Source organism: Amphibalanus amphitrite, unplaced genomic scaffold (assembly GCF_019059575.1).
Source record: "Amphibalanus amphitrite isolate SeventyFive unplaced genomic scaffold, NRLGWU_Aamphi_draft 001583F_arrow, whole genome shotgun sequence".
In the NCBI taxonomy this organism is placed as follows: domain Eukaryota; kingdom Metazoa; phylum Arthropoda; class Thecostraca; order Balanomorpha; family Balanidae; genus Amphibalanus; species Amphibalanus amphitrite.
The window spans coordinates 1-23,841 of NW_024883076.1; the positions used below are offsets into that span (position 1 = coordinate 1).

At 51.5% G+C, this 23,841-nt stretch overlaps 1 protein-coding gene across 1 annotated transcript in view; it reads right to left on the reverse strand.

Annotated features, from left to right (window-relative positions):
* Positions 1-9: 9 nt before the first annotated feature.
* Positions 10-23,841, reverse strand: part of LOC122373988 (inositol hexakisphosphate and diphosphoinositol-pentakisphosphate kinase-like) — a gene marked incomplete at its 3' end in the record, with an annotated part of 46,211 nt that continues 22,379 nt past the window's right edge. The window contains 16 exon segments of the mRNA XM_043352478.1: positions 10-31; positions 34-145; positions 557-783; positions 2,110-2,196; positions 2,569-2,684; positions 2,918-3,029; positions 3,768-3,890; positions 5,870-5,923; positions 6,862-6,984; positions 7,417-7,496; positions 10,117-10,296; positions 10,557-10,838; positions 11,370-11,470; positions 11,758-11,847; positions 19,012-19,113; positions 21,726-21,883. Coding sequence (XP_043208413.1) covers positions 10-31; positions 34-145; positions 557-783; positions 2,110-2,196; positions 2,569-2,684; positions 2,918-3,029; positions 3,768-3,890; positions 5,870-5,923; positions 6,862-6,984; positions 7,417-7,496; positions 10,117-10,296; positions 10,557-10,838; positions 11,370-11,470; positions 11,758-11,847; positions 19,012-19,113; positions 21,726-21,883 — 1,969 coding nt within the window.

The window sequence follows — 23,841 nt, forward strand, 5'->3', positions numbered from 1 at the left end:
ACCACTCACATAGGATTGAGTCGGTTGACGTTTCCTCTGCACCCTCGTCGATGTTACGCCTCAGGTCGGCCTGTATCTTTTTCAGCAGCGGCGTGCAGATACCGTGACCGATGGAGAGCTTCTCCTGACGAGTCAGGCCGTACTCCTGACGGGAGAGGAAGGAACCTGGGTCAGCGACGTACAATGAACAGCACACAACAGCGTATGATGCATGACCAGTGAATGATCAACGAGATCACGTTACTTCTACGCTCGTGCACTTAACGGTTTTCGTAATGTGTTAATAACGAATGATTGGCCGATGGCTTTATTCGCAAAGCTTACATAAAAATGGCAGTGGTACTTACTCAAACGTGCGCCAGGGATAGAATATGGAGGTCATGTCTGATATTCAAGCAGCAGCGCCAGTGACCAAGCTCGAATGATTTGTGGTCCTATAAAATCCCATTTAATGCAAGCCCATGAGCCGACGAACCATAACATCCCCATACTATGATAAATCCGACCAGCCTATGAACTATTAAGTCCCCACAATACCCCACGATCCCCGACTAACCTGTGGAACTATGACGTCGGCCACCGTTTTGGCCACACGGTACATCTCCTCAGCATCGTCGAACTGAAGCACCTTCTGATTGTGCTGCAGGTCGTACTTGATGTTGTCGTAAATATCCGGGATCTTGCTGATGTCAAACTTGCCGTTGGCCGTCTTGAAGTCCTTCTCGAGTTTGACCCAACGGCGCAGCATTAGCTCCCAGCTCTCCCCGTGGTAGAGGATGAGCTCTGAGGACGGACACGTGACGCGTGACGTCAGCAAACACGTGACCAGGGAGCTGGATGGTTGTTGGCATGGTAGCGGGACAGACCAGGGACAGACGGGACAGACTGTCTAAGTTAACACTCATCGAAGCGCAAAACTTTCTGCTTCATAAGTTTGGCGAAACAAACAAAGAGGTGTTCCCCTACCATATTGGAAAACTTCTAAATAGCATTTCAAAGAACCGCAGTGTTTCCCAGCTGTAAAGTACCGTCAATCCAATGGTGAAATGGTTTGTCGTTGCAAAGTCAATAAAGAGGGAAATCCCAGACGGCCACACAAATAACCAAATAAAGAAACAATCTTTGAAGAGAAACGTCTGAGATTGATGATTGATCGGTCATCGCTACATGTCAATGACGACACTCAAACAGCTGAGCCAAGAAACTAAACCCATAAGCATCCACTTTTAATGGAACGCACAGATTGGTATTAGCAGCCAGCCTAGCTGGAGATCTAAGCTTCGATTCTTGCATCAGCCACCGGCGTGACGCTCCCCCTCCTTTCCTCAACCCCAACCACTGACCAACACCATACCTCTTGTCGACTAAGGGCCGACAGCACTCACAGAACAGCCCATCGACCTACCGAAACGGCACATAAACGACAGGAGGCCTTGTGCCGAGCCCAGGGTTCTAGTGGCGGGGTAGCCCGGTTGTTAGACGGGTGAGTGAAGGGAGTCTCGTTGACCTACTCCAGTGATCAACTGGGCACGGTACTCCAGGCTCTAGTAACTCGTTCACCCTCATCGCTCTGGTACCTTGGCCGTCATGTACTTTGTCGCGGTACCGCAGCGGCGTTATTTCATAGCCGATACCTCTACATCGCTACCACTAGAGTCCCATACCTAGCCGCAGCTCTCTAGCACAGCCTTTATCGACTGAGTACGCCGTAAAACCCCATGGAAATCCCAGCTAAGCCTCCGTCGCCGCGGCGCCGCCGGATTAGGGCAGCAGGAGCTCTCGCCCGGCGCAATTCAACACAAGGGTCGATTCTGGCTGTGACACTGAGTGGACGGCCAGACGGCGGCAGCGCGGCCACTCGGTGAATTGCCCCAGTGCTAGGGGTTCGGGTGGGTACTGCCGCCTGTCGAGACACATGAGTGAGAGAGTATGGGGCGGACGGGAAGGGGCGCGGCTCTCACCTTTGGACTCCTCCATTTTCGGTGTGATGACCGCCAACAGTTTCTGTACGGACGGGAAGGGGCGCAGCTCTCACCTTTGGACTCCTCCATTTTCGGTGTGATGACCGCCAACAGTTTCTGTACGGACGGGAAGGGGCGCAGCTCTCACCTTTGGACTCCTCCATTTTCGGTGTGATGACCGCCAACAGTTTCTGCAGGTGACTGTAGACCAGCTCACACGTCTCCACTGGGTTCTCTGCAAAAGAAGGTGGAAAGAGGGGAGATTAGATTGGCAAGGGAACGGAATATGGGGAGAGGGAAAGACCTGGCTTTACGAGACAGGAGCGGGGAGAGAAAGAGCTCACGGGTGCACGAAACATGAGGAGAGGCCTAGAAAATACTCACTTATGACAAAGTTATATTAAGAACAAATATGCGTATGAAGCAAAACGTTCACGTCGATTAATAAATCTGGAAAGTGGAAAATTTCCAAACTACAAGTCCAGAATTGAGCCTTCGCCCTGATGGGGAGAAGGGTGTTTTAACATTCGATTCCCCCGCCATGTTGAAATATTCAAGGTAACCCAGCAGCACCCGTCTACACCGAGACGTGAACTCCGCGACTCACTGAGCCTGCTGAGCGCCTTGGCTACGCTGATGGAGCCAGTCGGGTTCAGCTGATGGATGTCGTCCTCGGTGAAGTCGCGGTCCTGCTGGAACAGGTCGTGGATCCGGCTCTTCACCCTGTCGATAGATAAAACACAGAGGTGTCAGAACCACCAACGCTGCGCTACACACAGGATAGCAGTGCATACGTCCGGTCGAGCACACTGGCGCTTCTCCACACCAAGGCTCGAAGAACAGAAATACTGCGTCCACATACACACACACATGAAGACCAGCGAGGAGCCTCAGTGACCGCCTAGACACACAGCAATTCGTCTAATTCTTTGGTAAGACTCGGGCGCGTGACTCACATGTTGAGTAGGTTTCTCGAGTCGGAGTCGTTGTCCAGGAGTCCGTTGGTGTCGGCTGACTTCACCATTTGTACCAGGATCGGGGTGAGCTCTCCCTCTAGCGCCAGCAGACCTGAAAAAGGCAAATGAAAACACAACTCAACTAAGATCACTACAATAAAGGAAAGCTGGTCCTCAGTAATTAGCTATATACCCATTGCACAGCCTACAGGACAGCCGGCTGGTCCCGTGATCACCATACACAAAACACAACTGGTACAAGTTTAGCATAAACAAAATACGTCTGGATAGGGCAGCTGGTGTCTAATCAACCATAAACAAAGAACAGCTCATTTTCAAATCAGCGTTTACATGCAAAGATAGCCGTAAGATAACTATCGAAAGAGTACAGCCGGTCCCGGCCCTCGTCGCTGGTGGAACAGTAACCGAGAAACTACCCAGCTAACTTCGGTCCAGCATCCATTCCGCTCACAGGAGTTTGGGCCCCGGGGATTCAGTTAAAACAGCGTCAATTCATGTGCCCCAGGGGCTTCCCCTAAGTTTGTGAAACTCTGACAGCCACCAGTGAACTATCCTGGACTGAGACGCAGCTGTAGCCAGCCCGCGGGTCTAACCACCCACCTTTGACGAAAGCAGTAGCCGGTGAGTAAGGGGTCCAATCACCCACCATTGGCAACCGCGGCGGCTGGGCAACGGAGGTCTAACCACCCACCTTTGACGAAAGCAGCAGCCGGTGAGTACGAGATCCAACCATCAAACCTTTGGCAAACGTAGCAGCCGGCCGGCGGGGCGTCTAACCACCCACCTTCCGCTAACGAGGCGACCGGGTAACGTAAGTCCAACTACCCACCTTTCGCGAACGCAGCGGCGGTCATCTGCACACGACCCTCGTCGGACGCGTAGATCTTGAGGTCGTGCCGGTAGGTGGAGTGGAGCCTCAGCAGGCCGAGCCCCTGTGTACCGGCGTACTCCCCTGCGGCGCGGTCGACATGGCAGGTCAGAGCGGGAGGGGATGGGTAGAGGTCACCTGACGGGGCGGCGTGGGACCCAGATACAGACAGGGCAGACTGAGATTGACAGCAGCAGCACAGACAGTCCCATAGACTCACAAACGTACGCGAACAGGGATGCGCTCCGTACAGGGGTGTCTTCAACAGTAGCCGACCATGAGTAGGCGAACGTAACGGGAGCTGAGCTACGACGCTGGATCACAATTCACAGCACACAGTGACCACAGCCAATTAGAGACGGCTGGGTTCAGTAGCAGCAGCATCATAGTTAACAGACATTCGTCACAGGGCACAGTTACTGATTCACTGTAACAAAATACATAGATCTTATCTTTACCCTTGTGCGACAGAAGCTGATTGGTAACAATTGATTCAAGTAAAATAACAAATGAAAATGATAATTAGGAAATCAATCAATAAAATGTGCTTAACATCTTTTCTTCAATGGTTAGACAAAAAAAAAAAAAAAAACAAGTGAATGTGTCATGGTTACAAAAAGAAAACATAACTGGTGTCAAACATTCAACAAGAAAAACAGCACACGCATTATAGAGAAAAGCTACACTTCCTGGCATCTAAAGGCTGGCGACACGGTGGGAGCCTTACGTTTTTGGAATTTTCCGCTTTTTTTTGTTACAATTCGTTTGTTAATTTTTTAATGCCGCTTTATAGTTACAGCCACAGTTTTGGCCGTCGGATCTCGTTATGCACTTCAACCATGGATAATAAATTCATCCCCTTATCTCGCAACTGTTTTAGTCATCCTGTTGTCACCAATGCAAACCGGGCTTCCTTGCCATCAGAAACATGAAACATACCTACAGGTTGTCCATAATTGACCGAACAAGTACACTGCACAGTCTCTAAGCTCGATAGTTAAGGGAAGTCTCATGAAAGTATGATGCTCGTACCTCGTAATAATGAGCGCAATCGCACTTTAAGCCAGAAAATAAATGTCCGGTTAATTCTGGAGCACCCTGTAGATATCAGCCTGACACACTAAGAGTGAAAAATGAAATGCGAAAAAACGAAAACTCCAACACTGAAAACTCCCACCGTGTAGCCAGCACACAGCCCGTCGATCTATATCCGCATGCGCCCAAATCCCAACCATATCTATATTCCCCCATCGTCACCGTTTCATGCTTCGGCACTGGCCAGTAGTTTCGGGCAGCGAGCGTACGCGCGGAGGCGGGGCGGGGCGGAATGAAGGCGGGGGCGGGGCGGAGGCGGGGCGGACAGATAAGACAGGAAGGCAGGACGGGTATGCAGCCACTGAGACGATCTCGCGTTCATGCGGTTAGTACGGCCTGGGGAAGGATGGGAGTGGCGGGCGGGTCATTGGAATGGGAGGATCCCGAGAGTTGGGGGATAGGCCCCACCCTGAAGCTAAGCCCTGGACGGCCCCACCCTGAAAACCTGGCCATCCTACAACTCCCTTGGCCCCGGGTCTCCGCTATTACCCGAGTACACTACTGTGGATGCCCAGAATAGCTTAGTATCATCAGTGTGTTGGCCCCCTCCCCCCCCCCCTCCACCCTATCACGCTAGGAACAGATGGAACTGATAACTAAGGTATCCGAGGTTACCCATGTCCCAACTGTCACAAAATACACAAATAAGAGGTATGTTAAGGTGAGTTAGGGTGAACGATGAGGTGTTAATTGATCAGCACATAACCAGTGAAATATCTCAGCAGTCTCGTTTGCTGGTAAAATGGAAATCGGACACAAAAAGAATCATCAGAACGCAGAGTGCAGGCACAACCAAACCAGGATGATGACTGGTGTTAGTAGGATAGAACTCAAGCAGAAGCAATTAGCAAAAGATACCGAGACCAGCACAAACCAAAAGCGACAGAGAACAGAAGAAACAGAGGTGGTCGCTGGCGGCTACAGAGTGGCAGACAATGAGAGAGCGCCGGCCGGAACAGCCCACTAACAGTGATATGCGGGGAAGCCCTCCGACATTCCTGATCCCCACGGCTGCATTATACCTGCAGAGAAAGGGATACAGACCAACGGTCAGCCGGGCCGCGCCTCCACCCCTCTCTCCCCCTCCTCGCTCTGCCGAGCGCGTCAGGGGCGCCCGCCCGCAAACAAACATACAAACACAGAGCGCGCTGGGAGCGGGACGGAGACGACCGTGGCCAGAGTGTGCCGCGCGCGACTCGCCGCCGGGCTGGGAGAGCGGCAATCGGCGGTTAGAAGAGCGCAACTCTACAAGTTCAGAGCATTTTTCTATACTACATGAGCGCGCAATTACTAGAGTTTAGTGGGCACCATTCCAAAAGTTTCGGTTACGTGAAACTGTGGCTCAAAGCGTGCAATTTCAAGAATTTTAAGCGCATGAACCTACTGTTTCAAGGGCGCTATTCCTTGGGTACCTACTGAGGACAACATTCACGTATTTTGAAGCGCAATAAGCTGTTGTTCAGCACGCTATTCCAGTGAAACGCAGCGCGCTACTCGTGTTATGAAGCGCACCACTCCCGGATTTGGAACTCGTTACTCTTCATTTTTGAGCCCACTAACTATTCCAGTCTTATTTCATTTAGTGCGCTATTCCCGGGATGCAAAGCACACGACACAATGCTGGCCTAGGTCAGGGAGATAAAAATAACAGGGAACCAGACACAGCAATCTGAAAACAGGACAACGACCTATATAAAGGAAAAATGCGTCCAACTGATGCAAGTATACAGGAAAAAATCAGTAGGCGGCAAACCAACGCAACACAACCAGTGAGCACGGCTGCAGGAGGAGGGACATGACGGGTGCGGCGGCAGGAGAGGACGGGACAGCCGCTCGCCGCCAGAGTACTCCCATCCCGCGGGCCCGCCGGGTGTCCCAGCCGTGTCCCACTGGGAGCCGATACGGGTGGGACCGATCTCACCCCGCCCCCCGAGTGGGCCGACCAGCGGCCGACACTTACCTTGGCCTCCCGGGTACATACAACGGAAAATTTTGCCGAGCTCCTCGGCCTGGACTCGACCGGCCGGAGTCAGTTCACCGCCCCACTTGAGCACCAGCACCAGAGACGGGTCGTCCGACGTTTCTGTAGGGACAGTGGAGATCGTCAGAATGGGACACGGACACGACAGGACTGGACAGGACAGGACAGGACAGGACAGGACAGGACAGGACCGGACAGGACAGGACCGGACAGGACTGATGACAGGACATGACAGGACAGGACAGGACAGGGAAGGACAGGACAGGACAGGACAGGGAAGGACAGGACAGCACCAGCACCAGAGACGGGTCGTCCGAGGTCTCTGCTGGGGACAGTGGCGGTCACCAGGAGCATGTTAGGAGCAAGGTGCACTGCCAGATAAGAGGGCCGATACACAAATTGTTACATTCAGGGCACCACAGGGAACATCATAAGCAAGGCTAACATTTTCCACGGGGTATCTGTCTCTCCCACTCCTCACACATTCATTATGTGCACACTGCACACTGCCCTGCTGCCCTGTCTTGGACTGACCGGTTTCGCTGCTGCGTTTCCACCCCTTGGGCTGATACTTGAGCTGGATCTTCCTGTTGATGCCGGAAAAGTGGCCGTACCTGATGACAGACGAGCGTCCTCGTCAGCACTGCCGGGTCGTCTTTACAGCCCGAAGGGAAGGATGCAGCGAGACAGGACCGTCACCTAAGGTATATGGAGCGCACCGGGGGCGGAATCCGACAGAGCGGAGGTCAGGTCACCAGGTGGATCAGGAGTGGTGCCGCCAGAAGTGGTGCGCGCTGTGATATGCCAGTTGGTGATCACACACCAGTTCACATCTCATCCATCCCATGGCAATGTGTATTCTGCAGAGCTGCAGGCGACCAGCCGTAAACAAAGCCCAGCTCTCAGAGCAAGCAGAAGTGTGAAAATGACATTTGAATGTGCTATATAGAACATAATTCGCTTCATTCAGGCCAGTCTCAGCTGCGGAGACCTTCTATTTTGCACACCACGCGACTCAGGAGTACCAAACACACAGCCACACGCACCACCCTTTACGCCACACTACGGAAACACAGCACGCGACACTGACACGCACGCCAACAGTCATGCGGCGGAGACAGGTGTGCCACCGAGTGTGCCGTTGGTACCGGAGAGGTACGCCACTCCGGTAGTACCGTACCGAGAGGGGTACATCACCCCAGACACTCGGTACCACGAGTGTGCTTCACTATTACGGCCAGTCAGTACGGTTAAAGGCACGCCGACCGGTCGTAACGGCCCTACCAGAAGGGTATGTCGCCTCAGCCGAGAGAGAGCTGACCGTGCAGATCGCTGACCGAGAGTCACAGACCAGTCACAAATCACAGCAAACCACGGCACAACACACCACACCACACAACACAGTACCACACGACAGGCAGTACCGCAAACCAAACGCTATCCCAAAACAAGGGAGAGCAATAGATAAAGAAGTGTCATGCACCACCGACACCAAACCTCACGCCATGGACAAAGTGGGGTCAGCCCAACACCAAACCGAGCTGGGCTTCGCTTGGGGAGGGACGCCTAGGGCTAACACGGGAGGGAGATGGGAGCACATGCCAGCTCCCTAATCAACGCAAACCGGACGGTCGGGGCGGGCGGGCGGGTCGTCGGAGTATTGACAGCTATACAGAGGCAATGTGACTTACACCACGGCCGGCGGCTGGTCAGAGAGGAGCACGCTGCAACGGAGAAACAGAGAGAGGACCGTCACTGGTAGCTCAGGGCAGGATAGAGAGAGACAGAGAGAGGACCGTCACTGGTAGCTCAGGGCAGGATAAAGAGAGACAGAGAGAGGACCGTCACTGGCAGCTGGGGAGGGTAGAGAGAAGCAGGGAGAGGAAAGTCACTGGTAGCTCAGGGCAGGATAGAGAGAGACAAAGGACCGTCACTGGTAGCTCAGGGCAGGATAGAGAGAGACAGAGAGAGGACCGTCACTGATAGCTCAGGGGAGGAAGATAAGAAAACAAGAGAAAGAGGAAAAGAGGAAGGAAATACAAAGAGGACCGTCACTGGTAGCTCAGGGCAGGATAGAGAGAGACAGAGAGAGGACCGTCACTGGCAGCTGGGGAGGGTAGAGAGAAGCAGAGAGAGGAAAGTCACTGGTAGCTCAGGGCAGGATAGAGAGAGACAGAGGACCGTCACTGGTAGCTCAGGGCAGGATAGAGAGAGACAGAGAGAGGACCGTCACTGATAGCTCAGGGGAGGAAGATAAGAAAACAAGAGAAAGAGGAAAAGAGGAAGGAAATACAAAGAGGACCGTCACTGGTAGCTCAGGGCAGGATAGAGAGAGACAGAGAGAGGACCGTCACTGATAGCTCAGGGGAGGAAGATAAGAAAACAAGAGAAAGAGGAAAAGAGGAAGGAAATACAAAGAGGAAAAAGAACGAGTAGAATAAGCGTAAAAAGAACAAGAAGAGCCTAAAGAACTTAGAACAATAACGAAATCGCACAGTCGTTAGCTAGAAATGAACGAAGAAAAGCGAATGAATTGAACAGAAGATTGCATTCTCAAACAGCCATGGAGATAGGCTGAATAGCCATAGAACAGTTGAGCTGCTCAGTGGCCAATGGACGAAGAGACGACCGGAAGGCTCATCGGGATATAGCCGAAGAAAAACAGAAGCAGAGAAGAAGAAGAAAAAACGAAAAAGAGACAAGCGATAGAAGGAGAACCAAGATATCCGAGTGAAAAAGGACGGTATCAGGTGCGAAGGGCAATGGAACCTAAGGGAATGGACACTGCTCAGCAGGGGGCAGACCAAAGAGCTCCCCGGAGGTCAAGTGGTAGGACAGTGTTGTCCGTATCAAGGTCATAGGTGGAGGAAGGGACAGGACAGGCCACGGGGCTATGGATAGCGTAAGCTCTGAATGACACGGGAGAAGCCGGGCTGTTATGATAGGAAAAGAGCGTCCATGGTGGACCAACGTAGGGGAGGTGGAGAGACCCCGGCGGAGGCATATACCGGGTGATAGGGCCGTCCCCTCCCCGGCCGTCCAATGCTCGGGACCCTGCCCCGCCCACCGCCCCGTTCCCGCCCCGCCCTGTCCGTCCGTCCGTGCGTAGCCCGCTGTACTGACCGATCTACTCGGGGTACACGGAGAGCGCGTCCAGAGCCAGGGTACAAACACACGCGCACACGCACGCACACAAGCACACCTGACACCGCCAGTCGACAATATTACACTCACATTTCGAGGACGTTGCGCAGCTGCTCGAGCTTGGCTCGCTTTTTGGCGACCTCCGGGTGATCGGGTGACACCTCCAGCAGCTCGCGCGCCACGTCCAGGATCTCCTGCAGCTGTTTGGGCTTCTTCAGCTTGATGTGGCCCTGCTGACCGCCGTCGTACTTGTGGAAAATGGCGAAAAACCTGGACGTACGACATAGCAGCATACGTTAGTTTTTCCGGTACACGAAGTAGGGTATTGAAATACAGCAAAATTAAACAGCGTACGAGCACCAAAAATGGCTGTTTATACATTAGAAGCTGTTAAGTGACTCGGTATGACGTTTTACATAAATTTACTCATGTCTATCGAACTTAAATGTAGTCGTCAGTCGTCACTTATCACAGCAAAAACTATACTCTTAACGGAACAACAAAATACCAACCCCTCTCCCTTTGCGTACTTTTCATGTCTGATCTCCATTTTCATTTTCTGTTTGGGCGTGCGGTCTCCGTGTCGGATGACGGCTATGGCGCAGCGCAGCTCCATCATCTTGCCGAAGGTGGTGGGCACGATCGGAGGATCGTCCAGCTGGAACGGCACCGACCACGGGATGTGCAGCGTCGGCGCCAGCTCCCGCAGCACCATGTTGCCCAGGATCTTGGCCGAGTCGTCGTAGTACTTGTTGGAGTTTTTGACAAAGCTGAAGCCGTTGACGTCACAGACGTACGATCGCCCGTTGGCTCTGTCGGTTATAAAAAGAGGGACGGGAGGGGTGGTGAGACGGGGGTGCGATATAGCCTCGCTGCTGTTGCGACCGGTCACATCAAACCATCATAAACACCACGGCTGTTCCACGCTAGCTGGGGGGAGTAAACGGGCTGACGTCAAATCCAGACAGAACGAGTGGCTAGCAGACTCAGAGGGATAGATACGATCTGATGGTACTATCTGATGATGGCCTCTGATGGTCTGATCCATAGATTCAGGCTGAAATCCAGCAATATCAGAGGGACAGAAACCAGATACAGTTACTAAAGCCGCACGGCCGTTACACATCAATATTTCCATCTAGCCTGTCACTCATTAGAAGCGGCCGTCCTCAAAGGGACTGCCCAATCGCGTACAAAGGGAAATCCAAAACGCTTTTAACGTCAGTGATTGATGTCACAAATGAGCTGCCCCTGAGTATTGAGTCAATCACCGTCTATCCCATCGGTAGCACTGCGCGCGGAGCTCTGTACCTACCTTCAGTACTCAGCAGTTCAGCACTCACCTCAACAGGTCGAACCCGCACACGGTCTGCTTGAATGCCTGGCACACCTTGCGGGCGATCAGCTTCTCGTTGTTGGTCAAAATGACGGGGTAGCGCACCTCCTGTAGGGGTCAGAGCAGGTCACGGTTAGCGAAAGGTCAAGGTCAATGACGCATATTCCACCTGAATGCTGGGCTCGGGTCAGAGCGGGTCTCGAGGGAGTCAAAGGCCGGTCGATATGGCTCTACATAGTTCAGATAGTGCACCCAGTCATACCGTAACAGCTAAACTGACGTGAGTGCAGAGTCGCTAAGCATGACATTGGCAGTAGCACCATCGCTACAGTGGCAACGGGAGCATTACGATTAATACGCGAATAATGCAAATATATAGACTATCGCACACGAACCTTTCCGTCCTGGTCCCGTTCGACCTTTCCGTCCAGGGCCGGCGACTTCCTGGCCTCGGCGTGCGCGTACTCGGGCCCGACCGTGTACACCTGAGGACGGAAAGAGATGAGTGTGTCAACAGGGGTGCAGAAATGAGCGTGCGCGTACTCGGGCCCGACTGTGTACACCTGGGGAAGGAGAGAGAGGAGAGTGTCAACGGGGGTAGAAATGAACAGAAAAGAGAGTGCGCGTACTCGGGGCTAACTGTGTACGTACACCTGGGGGGAGAGAGAGAGGGGGTGTCAACCGACGTGGAAATGAACGGAGATGAGCGCGCATAGTGCATTAGGGTACAACGCCTGGGGAAGGAGAAGGGAAGGACTGTTGGTAAAGACGGTACTAACATGGAGATGAACGCTTTCACCAATAATGGGGCGTCTAATAATGGGGGTCCTCTCCCAGACGCATGTTGTCAATGTCCTAAATGTCTCCGTTGGCAGCGTTCTGTCTCGCTCCTACCGTTGTTGGCAGAAGTGTTTCAGAATTATATAGGCAATAGTTATCAGTGCCTCGTTGTTCACATTGGCAGTAAAACATCTGTCCACCGTTTGAAGTAATGTCTCAATATCCCTCTGACAGCGGTGTCTCAACAGCAGGTCGGCAACAGCGTCTTTATCAGCTATCACCACCCGGCGCCACCACACCCATTTACCACAAAAAGATACCCACATTAAGACCGGCGGGAGACCTCCCCGCAGTCAGATCCCCGCCGTCCATAATGCAGAGATGGCACTGACGACCTCCCAAATGGCACATCTGACGGATTCATGGAACACCTTCGGGGCCTAATATCACGGAGCTAGGCGGCCTGCCTTCGCTATACGGCACCGTCGCCCATCACCACTATTTATACCACAGGGAATGTGACATTTGCCCGGCCCTTATCCGCGCGGAATGTGTCCATCCCGACTGACCTCCTGCGACCCCCAGTGGGCCATCCGTCATCAGAGTGGACGGTAATTACGGGCAGCGTGGGCTGTCTCAGTTCCGGACACGGGGCAGGTCGGTGAAGAGCGATAACTGATGGCAGTGGGGCCTTGGTGACAGACTGGCCCGTCTCCACACCTAGGAGGATTCTCACGTGGCATAACACGTGACAAAAAGGGGTGGCATTGGCTGGAGAACTGACACAAAACAGAGAGCGGGGCGTGTCCAGCCGGCTGGACTGGTTGAGTTGGGTGTGGTCCGATGCGGTTCGGGGAAACGCGTGAACTGGAAATTATATACTGGATACAATGTGTACTGAGAATCAGAGCTGCAAATAGCCTTTCGAGGTGGAGAGTTGGACCCTGGTTACACTAAATGCTAAGCGAAATGAATAATGTTCTAATTGAAAATCAGGCCCCGAACGAGCGAGAGACGAAGACATGAGCGGACACTCGACAAACTGACCTTCAAGTAAGACACGCGTGAGCGTCAAAAGGAATCCTTGTAATCGTTTGGTGAAGCACCGCAACCGTTGCATAATTGGCTAACCATACAAGGTAGCAAAAAACAAGGCTCTCGGCCGTAAAAAATACATTATTTGTTCTTCGCTGCACGCTTCCAACTTCATAAGCGCCATAAAATAAGTGGATCCGCATTCACGGCATACGCAACATAGAAAATGTTCTTTTGCCCATAAGCGCATAAGCACGATGCCTTAGTCAGCGGCTGTGCCAAACATGTTTGTGTCTCGACTGTCTTCATTTCCGCGGTTCGAAAATAACATAACTGTGTCAGCGCCGACAAACCACTTCGATCCCAGGAGCGACGGTGCTCCTTTTTAAGCGGCTATAACTCATCCTGCGCCCAAACGAGGGCTCTCAATCGTGGTGACGTCAGCAGCAGCCGAAAAATAGCCGGATGCTGGCGGGTCCTCACGCCAGTAAGACGGGTCGTCGTGGAAAACCACCGTGTCTCCACGAGCCACTGGTGTAGGTCGAGTGGGACGTCACTGGGTCTCACGCCATCAGTGTGGATCGTCTTACTGGCAGCTCGAGTGTGTGTTTGACGATCTGACGAACCACTGGATCACTGAGCGACACCGATTGTGACATGTTCATGTTTGGAACATAAGTTTAGGGATTCACCTGGACCGCTAAATACAAATCGCCTACCTCCAACGACGCACTGAAGTTAATCCAAACGGTACAAACAACTTCTTCCTATGCACACGATCAACATTGTAAAGCTGATTGAGCTGATTGAGTTGTAAATTTTCCCCGGGTCTCGGTCATAAGCAATCACAGGAGGCCGGGTTCGCCCGACTCCGATCGCCACCGATACACCGCGTTTCGTCAGCCCGCCGGAGGCAGTCCTGGACCGGTCTGGTGGCGACGACAGTTCACAGCCCACCGACAGTGTCTCCGGCCCGACCGGACCGGGCCCTTCTCAGAACGGACAGGACCGGAGCGGCGAGAGTGGTCGGCGCAGGGGAGTCCCCGCCGACCGGCCCTCCGGCCCCTCTCCGAATCAGTCAGCCAAGTCTAAACTGTTCTTCCCTTTGTCTTCCCAGGTTTAATTGTCCAGGTGCTATTCGTCGACCACCAGATCAGAGCTGAGACCGCCGCGAAGATCCAAAAGGATTCATCGCGTCAGCGGAAAACCGTCAGGTTGCCAGCGCCATTGCCCTTTAAATTTTTTAGCTCTTTAAAATAAATGTCAAATCCGGCATGGAAAGCAATGTTTGTGGGGCACGGGACTGAGCGATAACTCAACTGGGAGCTCCACATCTCTATCTATCTCCGGTCTGTTTTACGACACTCTCAATTACTTGAATCACACTTCCCACGTCCTGCACTTCCTGCGTTTTGTGCATTAACTTTTTTTAGTCGTACTAGAAAATTCAAGGACTTTGCTTTTTCTAGCGCCGCATAAAAGTTGCTGGTTTATTTCCACTGCGTGTCGTCCAGCTAGATTAAAATGGCCAGTTTAACAACTTAATAAACATAAAGATACTAGCTATTCTAAAAAGCAGAATCAAAGGCAATGACTCAGCATTTCACACCAAACGTGTAGCGTAGGTAATCAGGAGTGGAGCACCAAGAGGGGAAAAACTGAACGTATCAATTGCCGGCGGACGAAACAGGGTCATTTTCGGGTGTTTTTGGGCTGATCGATATCGGGACGCAGCACGCGAGACGGCAGGCCGCGCTGATTGACGGCTGATTGGTGGCTCATTAGCGGCTAATCAGGCATAATGTCGCTACACCCGAGTGGAGGTCCGTGTCGCCGGGCCGCCGGCTCCTGTGATGACACTCATTAGTGACACGTTACGAGAAAAAGGCGTACAATGACGGGGCGAAAAGAGCCAGGATTACATAAGACATAGAAGCAGACATGAAGCACATTCACAACCGGCTTGGATAGTACAGTGATAGAGCATCAAAAGGTGGATTAAAATGGAGAACAGAAACAGTAAAAGCCGCAAAAGAGGACACTGATAGGTAGGTACTTTCACACTTACTGCCCCAGTTAATAGGCCTCTAGACAAGACGTCCGTACTCTCTAAGCCAGCACGTTTACCGTATACCTCAGAACGAAAGCTTAGCGGCTGGACCATTCAACGGTACGAGTAAGTGAAATAAGTGAGCTAAGCTATCTTTAGAAAAGGGATTTCCCTCGTCTGTTTAGCGGTGCTGTTACATATCAAAGCATCAATCATTACACATGATTCGCTCCAGACCTCACCTTTGAACTTCACTTGGATCATTAATTTTTCAGTTATAAGAACCTTCAGTTACCAAAGCTGGGTGATCACAGCCAGAATCCCATTTTGTTCAGTACGTCCTCCATCAACCGAGCTCCCAGATCATCTGTCCGGGACCGCTCACTGGCAGCGATCTACTGAGCATCAGCCGGAACCCATCTGTTCGCACCCCGCCGACGCCTCAAACAAACAGCCAACCACCGAGTCCATAGCCGGAAACGGTGCAGCGAGCTGCTCAGTCAAACCAGAAACGGTTGATCACCACATTGCCAGCGTCGTTTCGTTTCAATCCAGGGATTCGTTTATTCGTTTCTATCCAGGAATCCGTTTATTCGTTTCTATCCTGGGAAAGCACATACGGGCGATACATCCGTGCAACGACCAGCCGACCCAGAGGACAGCAGAACACCTATCCTTCAGAGCCGCTTTCCCTGGGGAACGGCGCAGAAGAAGCCGTCCTCCCAGGGGAGAGCGCGCCAGAGAGTTGGACGCGCGGCGCTGGCGGGCCATCAGCCACCGGTGGCAGCTGGGTGCAATCAGCCGCACGTGTCGCCGCCCAGACGGATGACCGTCCGATGGCCGTCCGATCCCCTGCAGCCGGCACAGTCATAAGGAACGGAACGGATGGATGGGCTGGTGGTGACGACCGCCGGCCGCAGCGGCTGATATGACACCGCAGCGCCAAAATCTCAGCTGTGTGGGTATAACGGCAGCACATCACGGAACTGGCCGTGAGAGGCTGTCTGGACTCCACGGAGGTCAGATGCCTCTGGGGATATCAATAACCTTTTCCCGGTGAGCTTGAAAGTACCGACTGAACCCGGCACCGTATCCCGGACATAAAGTTTGTCAATCTCCCGCTTGACTGACATAAAAGTGCCCGCCTACGCACCCGATGTTACCGAACTTTTCCAATGATTATGCCAGTATATATTACATAATTTCTAAGGTCGGACAGACATGACTTCTCGAAGCGTTGGAAACCCACGCGGCCACAGAAGTTGGTAGCTATGCACTATTCCTCTGTCACGATGTAACGACTCCTGTAAGTGGCCCAGGTCACTAATGAAGCAGAGACGAGTCCTCAGACTAGCTTAAGGTATAGCCGTATGCGGTGACGGGTTCTTTGACTGGCCAAGGTCATAACTGTAGCCAATGACAAGACTGTCAGCCTGACTATGTCAGCCGATCATTGTAGAAATAGACGAGTCAGTACCAAATCAGTGTTACAAAATTACAATTATGTTCTATGCAAACCAAACGCTACTTTGTTGCAGTTAACATGTAAATTGTTATAAACGATTTACTACTAACGTGTTGAATTCGTTGCCAAGCTCGGTGATCAATTAATTATTTTCAATGGCAACGTCTTAGGAAGCCCCTATGAATTTAATAATCGAAATTCTCAAAAGTAAACCAAAGCTCCAAACTAACCGGCTGAATTTCCCAGACAGCTGCAGCTGATAACTTTGCCTGCAATTGAGCGTTACGTCAGTCTGACGTCAGATAGCATCAGCCTGATCATCTACACACGCCAGCCACCAGACCACCGCCATTAAACGGCTGACCACCGCGCGGCGTCATACCAAACATCAGAGTCAGTCACCCGCCGTCACACGATGCTCGTACCGCGGAATCGGGACACCGACATTTGCCAGACATGTGCTTTGGGAGCGTCCGTACGGCTTCCACGAGGCAGATCTCCTGACCCACGGGCCTAATAGGCCCTGCGCAGTTCGACGAAGATCTACGCATCGTGCCCAGCGCCGTCGAGCTCGTGATTCTGCGCATCTGGCCACCACTGCCAACGACCGCCCGTCCGCCTGTCCGTCGGTCAGTCCGACTGTACTAATTGATGGGGCTCGAACCTGGTGGCCATATTCTCGGTGGGAGCGGTGGGTATCTGGTGGGTGCACCCATCGACCCAGATCACTGCAGAGCGTAACGTAGAGTCAACGTCCTTGTCTAGCTGGAGTTTGGATATTTGACGACCCGGGATACATCAGCAATTATTAGATAGCAAAATAGCCCAGAGATAATGGTGCTTACCAATGAACACTACAAAGCATAAGCCTTATGAGCTGTGCCAGGTGAAATGAAGCCACGAGCAATATGGGTAGGCATTAAGCGGACATGCAAAACTGTGCGAGATATTCAGCTCTGCGACCGTAGCTGTAAAGGCAACTGCGATGTAGCTACCATCTTGACAAAGCACAAAACAATAGTGCAAGCTGAGTTGAAGACTGATGCTCTGTGGAACACCTGATCTATGTGCTATTTTCAGCGCCTGTAATCCGCTAAGTCTGTGGCTAAGTCCTTTATAAAAGCCGATATCTGTGCTTGTTTCAGTTGCAACAGCCAGCTATGGTGTTTGGCTGGCCCGCTGCTGGATTAGTAATGATATAAATGGTCGCAATCGCAGCGCATTGATCACAAATGGGAGCGACGGCCAGAGCGTTGACCCATCGACCAAACTCGATGCTGTGCAGAACGAAATCGCCTGTAGCGTTTAACTGTGACTGTGGTCCCGACTCCCAGCACCATAAATAGCCAATGCCACCGATGTGTCCATCTGCAGAGCGCATATGAAAGATAAATTAGCCGTGGGCCGTGTCACTTGCAGCAGCGTAAAACCGGGCTAGTCCAGTTCGATATTCAATATTTCATGTGAACCACGTCAAACCGGGCCAGTCCGGTCAAGTGTTCAATCTTGTATGCATATTTCATTGAAATCGTTAGCAAGGTTTGTTCGAGAGGCACGTGACAAAATCAATCAACTCGACGCTGATCCCTGCCGGCATTCACAGTCTTGTTTAACTGTCAATCCAACGAATCAGTAACAGCAACACATCTCCATCAGCGCCTGTTGGATTCTCTGACATCCTCCCACCTTCAGAAGCCAGCAGCCCGACAGCAGTCTCGTTTGGAAACCTACTGCCGATCGCCGTACCATTCCCGTACCAGAATCCCTATGACGTCCCACGCCCAGACTCTGCGGTTGTCTCATTCCGAGTAAGGCCAGCCGAAGCAGCTTCCCTGCCACCACAGTGAGTCGCCCCCGAGGTCTCAGAGGATGAGAGCTCCTAGTGTCGTAGTGTGTCGAGGGACGGCGGAGAGTGCCGTGGTAGCGGCTGGTCAGCTCTGCGCCGCAGTTGTTGCGTCAGCCGACACGGTAGCTCAACAGACAGATGGAAGCGACGAGAGATGTCAGGAGACGGGTCGATATCGCCCGCCCTGTCCGACTCTGAGGGACTCGCAGTGACATTCAGTGATTTCAGTGAATCCCAACAACAGCAATACTCTCAGTGATAATGGTGACCTCAGTCATGCAGGTATCAATTAGCCCGGTTTGCAGTTGCCTGCGTAGTGCGTACGGCTCGATCCCTCGGCCATTACACAAATAACTGCCTTAATCATCTGTGACAGGATCTGTTACCAGATCAGTGATTTATGATCACACTACATAGTGACCAGTGAGTCAGTGACGTAAGCAAAAACCGCTGGACCCGTCTCCCTGCCTCACCTTCACATCAGTGCCGTCCGTGGGCATGAAGTTCTCGTAGATGTAGCTGCCGGTCCGCCGGAGCCGGGACTCGGGCGAGTAGACGCTCGAGCGGCTGCCGATCTGCACAGAATATAAACACACAGTCAGGTGCACAATACACGATAAAGTGGCTGCCGATATTCTGTACAGAATATAAACACACAGTCAGGTGCACAATACACGCTGGAGTAGATGCCGATCTGTACAGAATATAAACACACAGTCAGGTGCACAATACACGCTGGAGTAGATGCCGATATTCTGTACAGAACGTAATACACGGAAAGTAATACACAACGTAAGTACGTAATACAGAATACACTGTCAGGTAGACGGAACACATTGAGAAGACTGCCGATCTGTACAGAACATAGACATAGGGGAGAGTGGGGCACATCCGTGCATGGGCACATTCGTTTTCAGCAGTTTATGGGAGCACGAGTGACTGCACGAGCTCAAGGTAAATTATGGAAACATGTCAATCATTGCCGCCCTTCGGTTACTGTAGAAGACAACACTGTATCTGCTGTCATGCTTGATAAAAACGCAGAATTTGTAATATTCGTAAGCTTTCCAAACTTTTCTCATATCATTCATTTTCGTGATCCTGACTCGGAAATGTGATTCAGCTTTTCAAAATTGGGGGGCGGAGAAGCTCCCTCTATTCACGTAACTGCTGCAAACTTGCTTGTTGAAAAAGTGTCATTTTTTCAACAAGAAATTTTGAAATATATTACAAATAACGTTGTGGGGCAGGTTCGTGTACGCACTGCCTAGGGGCACATTCGTGCATATTTTTTTTTTAGTTTTTGCGATTTATGACTTTATCTGTATTCTGTAGTAGGTTTCACTAATGACGCTCGCCTGACTCAGTCTCGGCTGCTTGCGACGTCGTGACAAGTAATTCACGCAACATTGGCGAGGTCACGGAGGCCGGCAGTTGGCACACTCTTGTTGGCCAGCCCATTCTTTTTACATATGTTGTGCAATGCATTCTTGTCGAAAGAAATCAAGTGAAATGACCCCCTGCCAATTTCTTTTGGTAAATTTATGGTAATGCCCGGTAATTCCTCGAACTTTGCAGGGTGCACAGAAGTGCCCCACCCCTTGCACGAATGTGCCCCATACCTGGGGCAGTTTCGTGCAAACGTTCAGTTATTAAAAGTCATGTTTTCTAATAGAAGCGATAATTTTAGAGGATAACTTTTAAAGGGGAAAATATCTGCAATAGTTCCTTTCCATACTACAATCAACAATTTTCCAATTGCACCAACCAAGGAACAGATATATGGATTTATCCATTTTTTTGCACGAACGTGCCCCACTCTCCCCTACACATGTAACTAACAGACACATAGATACCACATAGATACGTGTACTATAAACAAACAGGAGCGACAACAGATTTTCGCATAAAACAGACACACAATATCCATCCAGAACCGTTAACACATTGCCAGACAACCACACAAAACAGAGTCCGATTCAGACACACAATGATCGTGTTCTGGATGGTCACACAAAGTCAGTGTACACAATAGGCACTGGAGCCAGACGCAAAAAATTAAACCAACTAAAAACTTTATTACGATTGGTCCTTGGACAAGACTTGTCATTACAGGACAAAACAAGAAGATAATCTCAATCGATAATAAGTTGTGATCGTATAGAAAGTAAAGGTATCTAGCGATGCAACTGAAGAAAGATGAAAACACGCTGGTATGAATGTGAAATGACAGGAACGTAAGGGCCGTCACATTTTCAAAGCTATGGTTAAGTGGTATAAGCTAGCCGAAGTCGGGACTTCAGAGACATATCAACACCACTTCAGCATATGAATCCGCGGACAGAATAGCAAACAGGAATTACTGAATAATTAATGGTTCCCCAAGGTCTGATCAAAAAGATCTACGACGAACCCATAAGGGATGCCCTCACTAACGCGATCAGACAGCCCTAGATTCCGACTGACAAAAATAGACATCGGGTACGAGCTCAGCTAAAAAAAAGTCACCCCAGCATAGGTCATCTAGATGTCGCTAGGCTAGTTCGCGAGATCTTCATTTTATGACAGGACGTACAAAAATAGACGTCTTTTCCGAGCTCCACTAAAAACGTCACCCATAGATAGCCGTCGTTCATAAATAAATCGCTTGGCTGGCCCGTGAAGCCCCTACTCTGACAGTGTCACCGTTCGATAGCCGCTGAGTGTGACCGTTTCTGGCACCTCGACCATTCGGGGGAGGGGGAGGGGACCGGAACCGGCTCTGTCTGACAGCCAACCGGACACCGGCGGAACAGCCAACCGGCCGAGCCGCGCCCTCCCACTCGCCTTCATTAACCTATCACCGACCCACCTCCACCGCCGCGACACAGCAGCCGTGTTACGTCAGTCTGGCAGCGCGCCCGCCCATCTGGCATCGTCTCGACGTGACCGGATCGACGCCTCACCCACGCCCCTCTCCCTTCCCAACCGACCCATTCCACCCACCCTGTCGGATAAAGAAAGGATTCGATCTGTCAGGGTGTCAGACTGTCATGTCAGAACGTTATCCTAACCAATTACCACGCCCACCCAGCCACATCTACCTCTGACATTCTGTTAGAGGTGTCCCCTTTCCCACCCTTCCCCTCTCTCCGACACAACCATCCACTCCCCCCCCAACCCCACCCTCTAGCTCTACCTCCGCTACCTTGCGGAAGAGTCTCTGGCTGCCGCCGCCGGCCGACGACGGGTAGTAAATGTAGATGTTGTGGTCCTCAGCAGACACCGGCTTCTCCACGAACGGCTTGTTGAAGGTGATGCCGTTTATTTCCACCACATCATCACTCTCGAGGAAGTCACGCTCTTCTGTGGATGGAACAGACGACAATTTGTCAGGTCAAGTCGGGGCAGATTGGGTCGGGTCAGATGAGTTTAGGTTAGGTTAGAATGGGTCGTGTCCAGTCAAGTAACGTGGGGGTCACCCAATCACGTCAGGTCAGGCCGGGTCGGGTTGGTTGGGATACTCAGGTCAAGCTGGTTTATGTCACACAACTGAGGCGTTCAGCGGGCACATGCTGTTCCGGGGACTTGAACGAGACAAGTGTCATTTCATTAGAGAAGAATAGGGTAATTTGAGTGTCCATAACGTTGGATACTGTGTCTTTATTACCGGCGTTATAGTGCGAAGCGGGGCCTTCAGGGATCTCTAAACAACACTTAAGTGTCCATTATGTCTACAGTAAAAACAAAATGTAGCCAAAAAAATAACTTTCAGGCTAATGATACAAAAGGAGTCGCATTGCATCAGCGAACGGACCCAAGGTCACGAACGAGATTCCCTGTGTTGAAGCTGCCTGCCCAACGTTTCCTCGATTCATTCATTCACTCGATTCGTCGGTTGGAATCTCCTTAATTCACTAGTTTTCGGAGTTTTTTTTTTAATTCGGAGTTTTCGCTAGGGTCCAAGAGGAGAGCAGGATCCAACCAAGCGGAAGCAAGAGTTTCTTGGTTTCTTTGGCATGCAACGTTAGAGAAATAACTAACCGATTCATTTCTTTATTTCTTTCTCTCTTGTCTTTAGAGAAGGTTTTGGCATCGATTTTATCGACACACCACAGACAAGCACTTCTTCAGTCCACTGACCTCGTGGAAAGCAGCTCCATCGTCTTTGTACTCCCTTTCGTAAATAATAGATCATGCGACTACTCACCACCGACGGCCAGTCCACGCCCTGACTGGGTTCCTCCCCCTCCCCCCCCCCCCTCGGATCGAGCGGCGCTGCGCCCCCTCCGATGGCGTAACCGGCACACAGCTGACTCTGGGTCAATCACCACGCAGCGGCACGACAGGACACAGCCGGAGCAAACCGGACCGACGCCGCCGCGGGTCACGGAACGGGGTACACGCAGGAGTGACACGGATGTGTGGTGTCGTTCCGTGTGGCTGGCCGGGGTGATGGCATTATGTGGGCTGATGTCACAGCGAGGCCCTCCGCTGTGCGTATCACACAGGAAGGGGGCACCACTGTGACATCATAGACACGTCACAAGCAGCAGCGGAGCGCAACTGGCTTCAGAACCACCGGAACTTGCTTACAATCGCCAGCTGGATCAACTGGGTTTGGTGATGATAAAACTGTACCTACACTGGGAGACAAAGGAATGAGGGAAAGGCTAAGAATTAGGTATTCTTGCTACGAGGTAAAGCCTCGGACAGCCTCACGGAGCACTGGGTGTTCTACTACGTCAATCGCCGCGGTCACAACATTGAGACAGAAGTCAATAAACTGAGCCTGGCCCGGAATGCGGACAGCGTACAACGTGTTTATCAAAGAAAAACGATGAGCCAGAAGCCGAGAATGTGCTAACCAAAACAATGGCGTCTCTGTGGCCGCATGGGGGGCTTTACAACGCCAAACATCCCCGGTATAAAGGAAGACGACATCGCTATCTTCGGGATGTGGTCCAACTCGCTGGTGTGATGAATTTATAGCCGCCATAAAAAGTTGTCGTGCCATCAGCATGATTTCATAAGTGAGACAATAGAAGGGAGTAGTTCAGAGGGGACATCGCTGTGGACTGCGGTTAAACAATAAAAGATAATAGACCAGCTGAAACTCGAAATAACACAAAGAAATTGGCGCCGATGACACCGCAAGCCAGAAATATCTGTCACCGATTACCCTCCTTGTCATTTCTAAAAATCATGAGCATCATCATGTCTTTCAGCAGTCAGAAATATTCAAAAGATCTGTACGTCGAATGAAGAAGAGGTAAAAGTTGTAGAACATAGTAGAATGTAGGTAAAAAGTGGCAGAAGTAAAA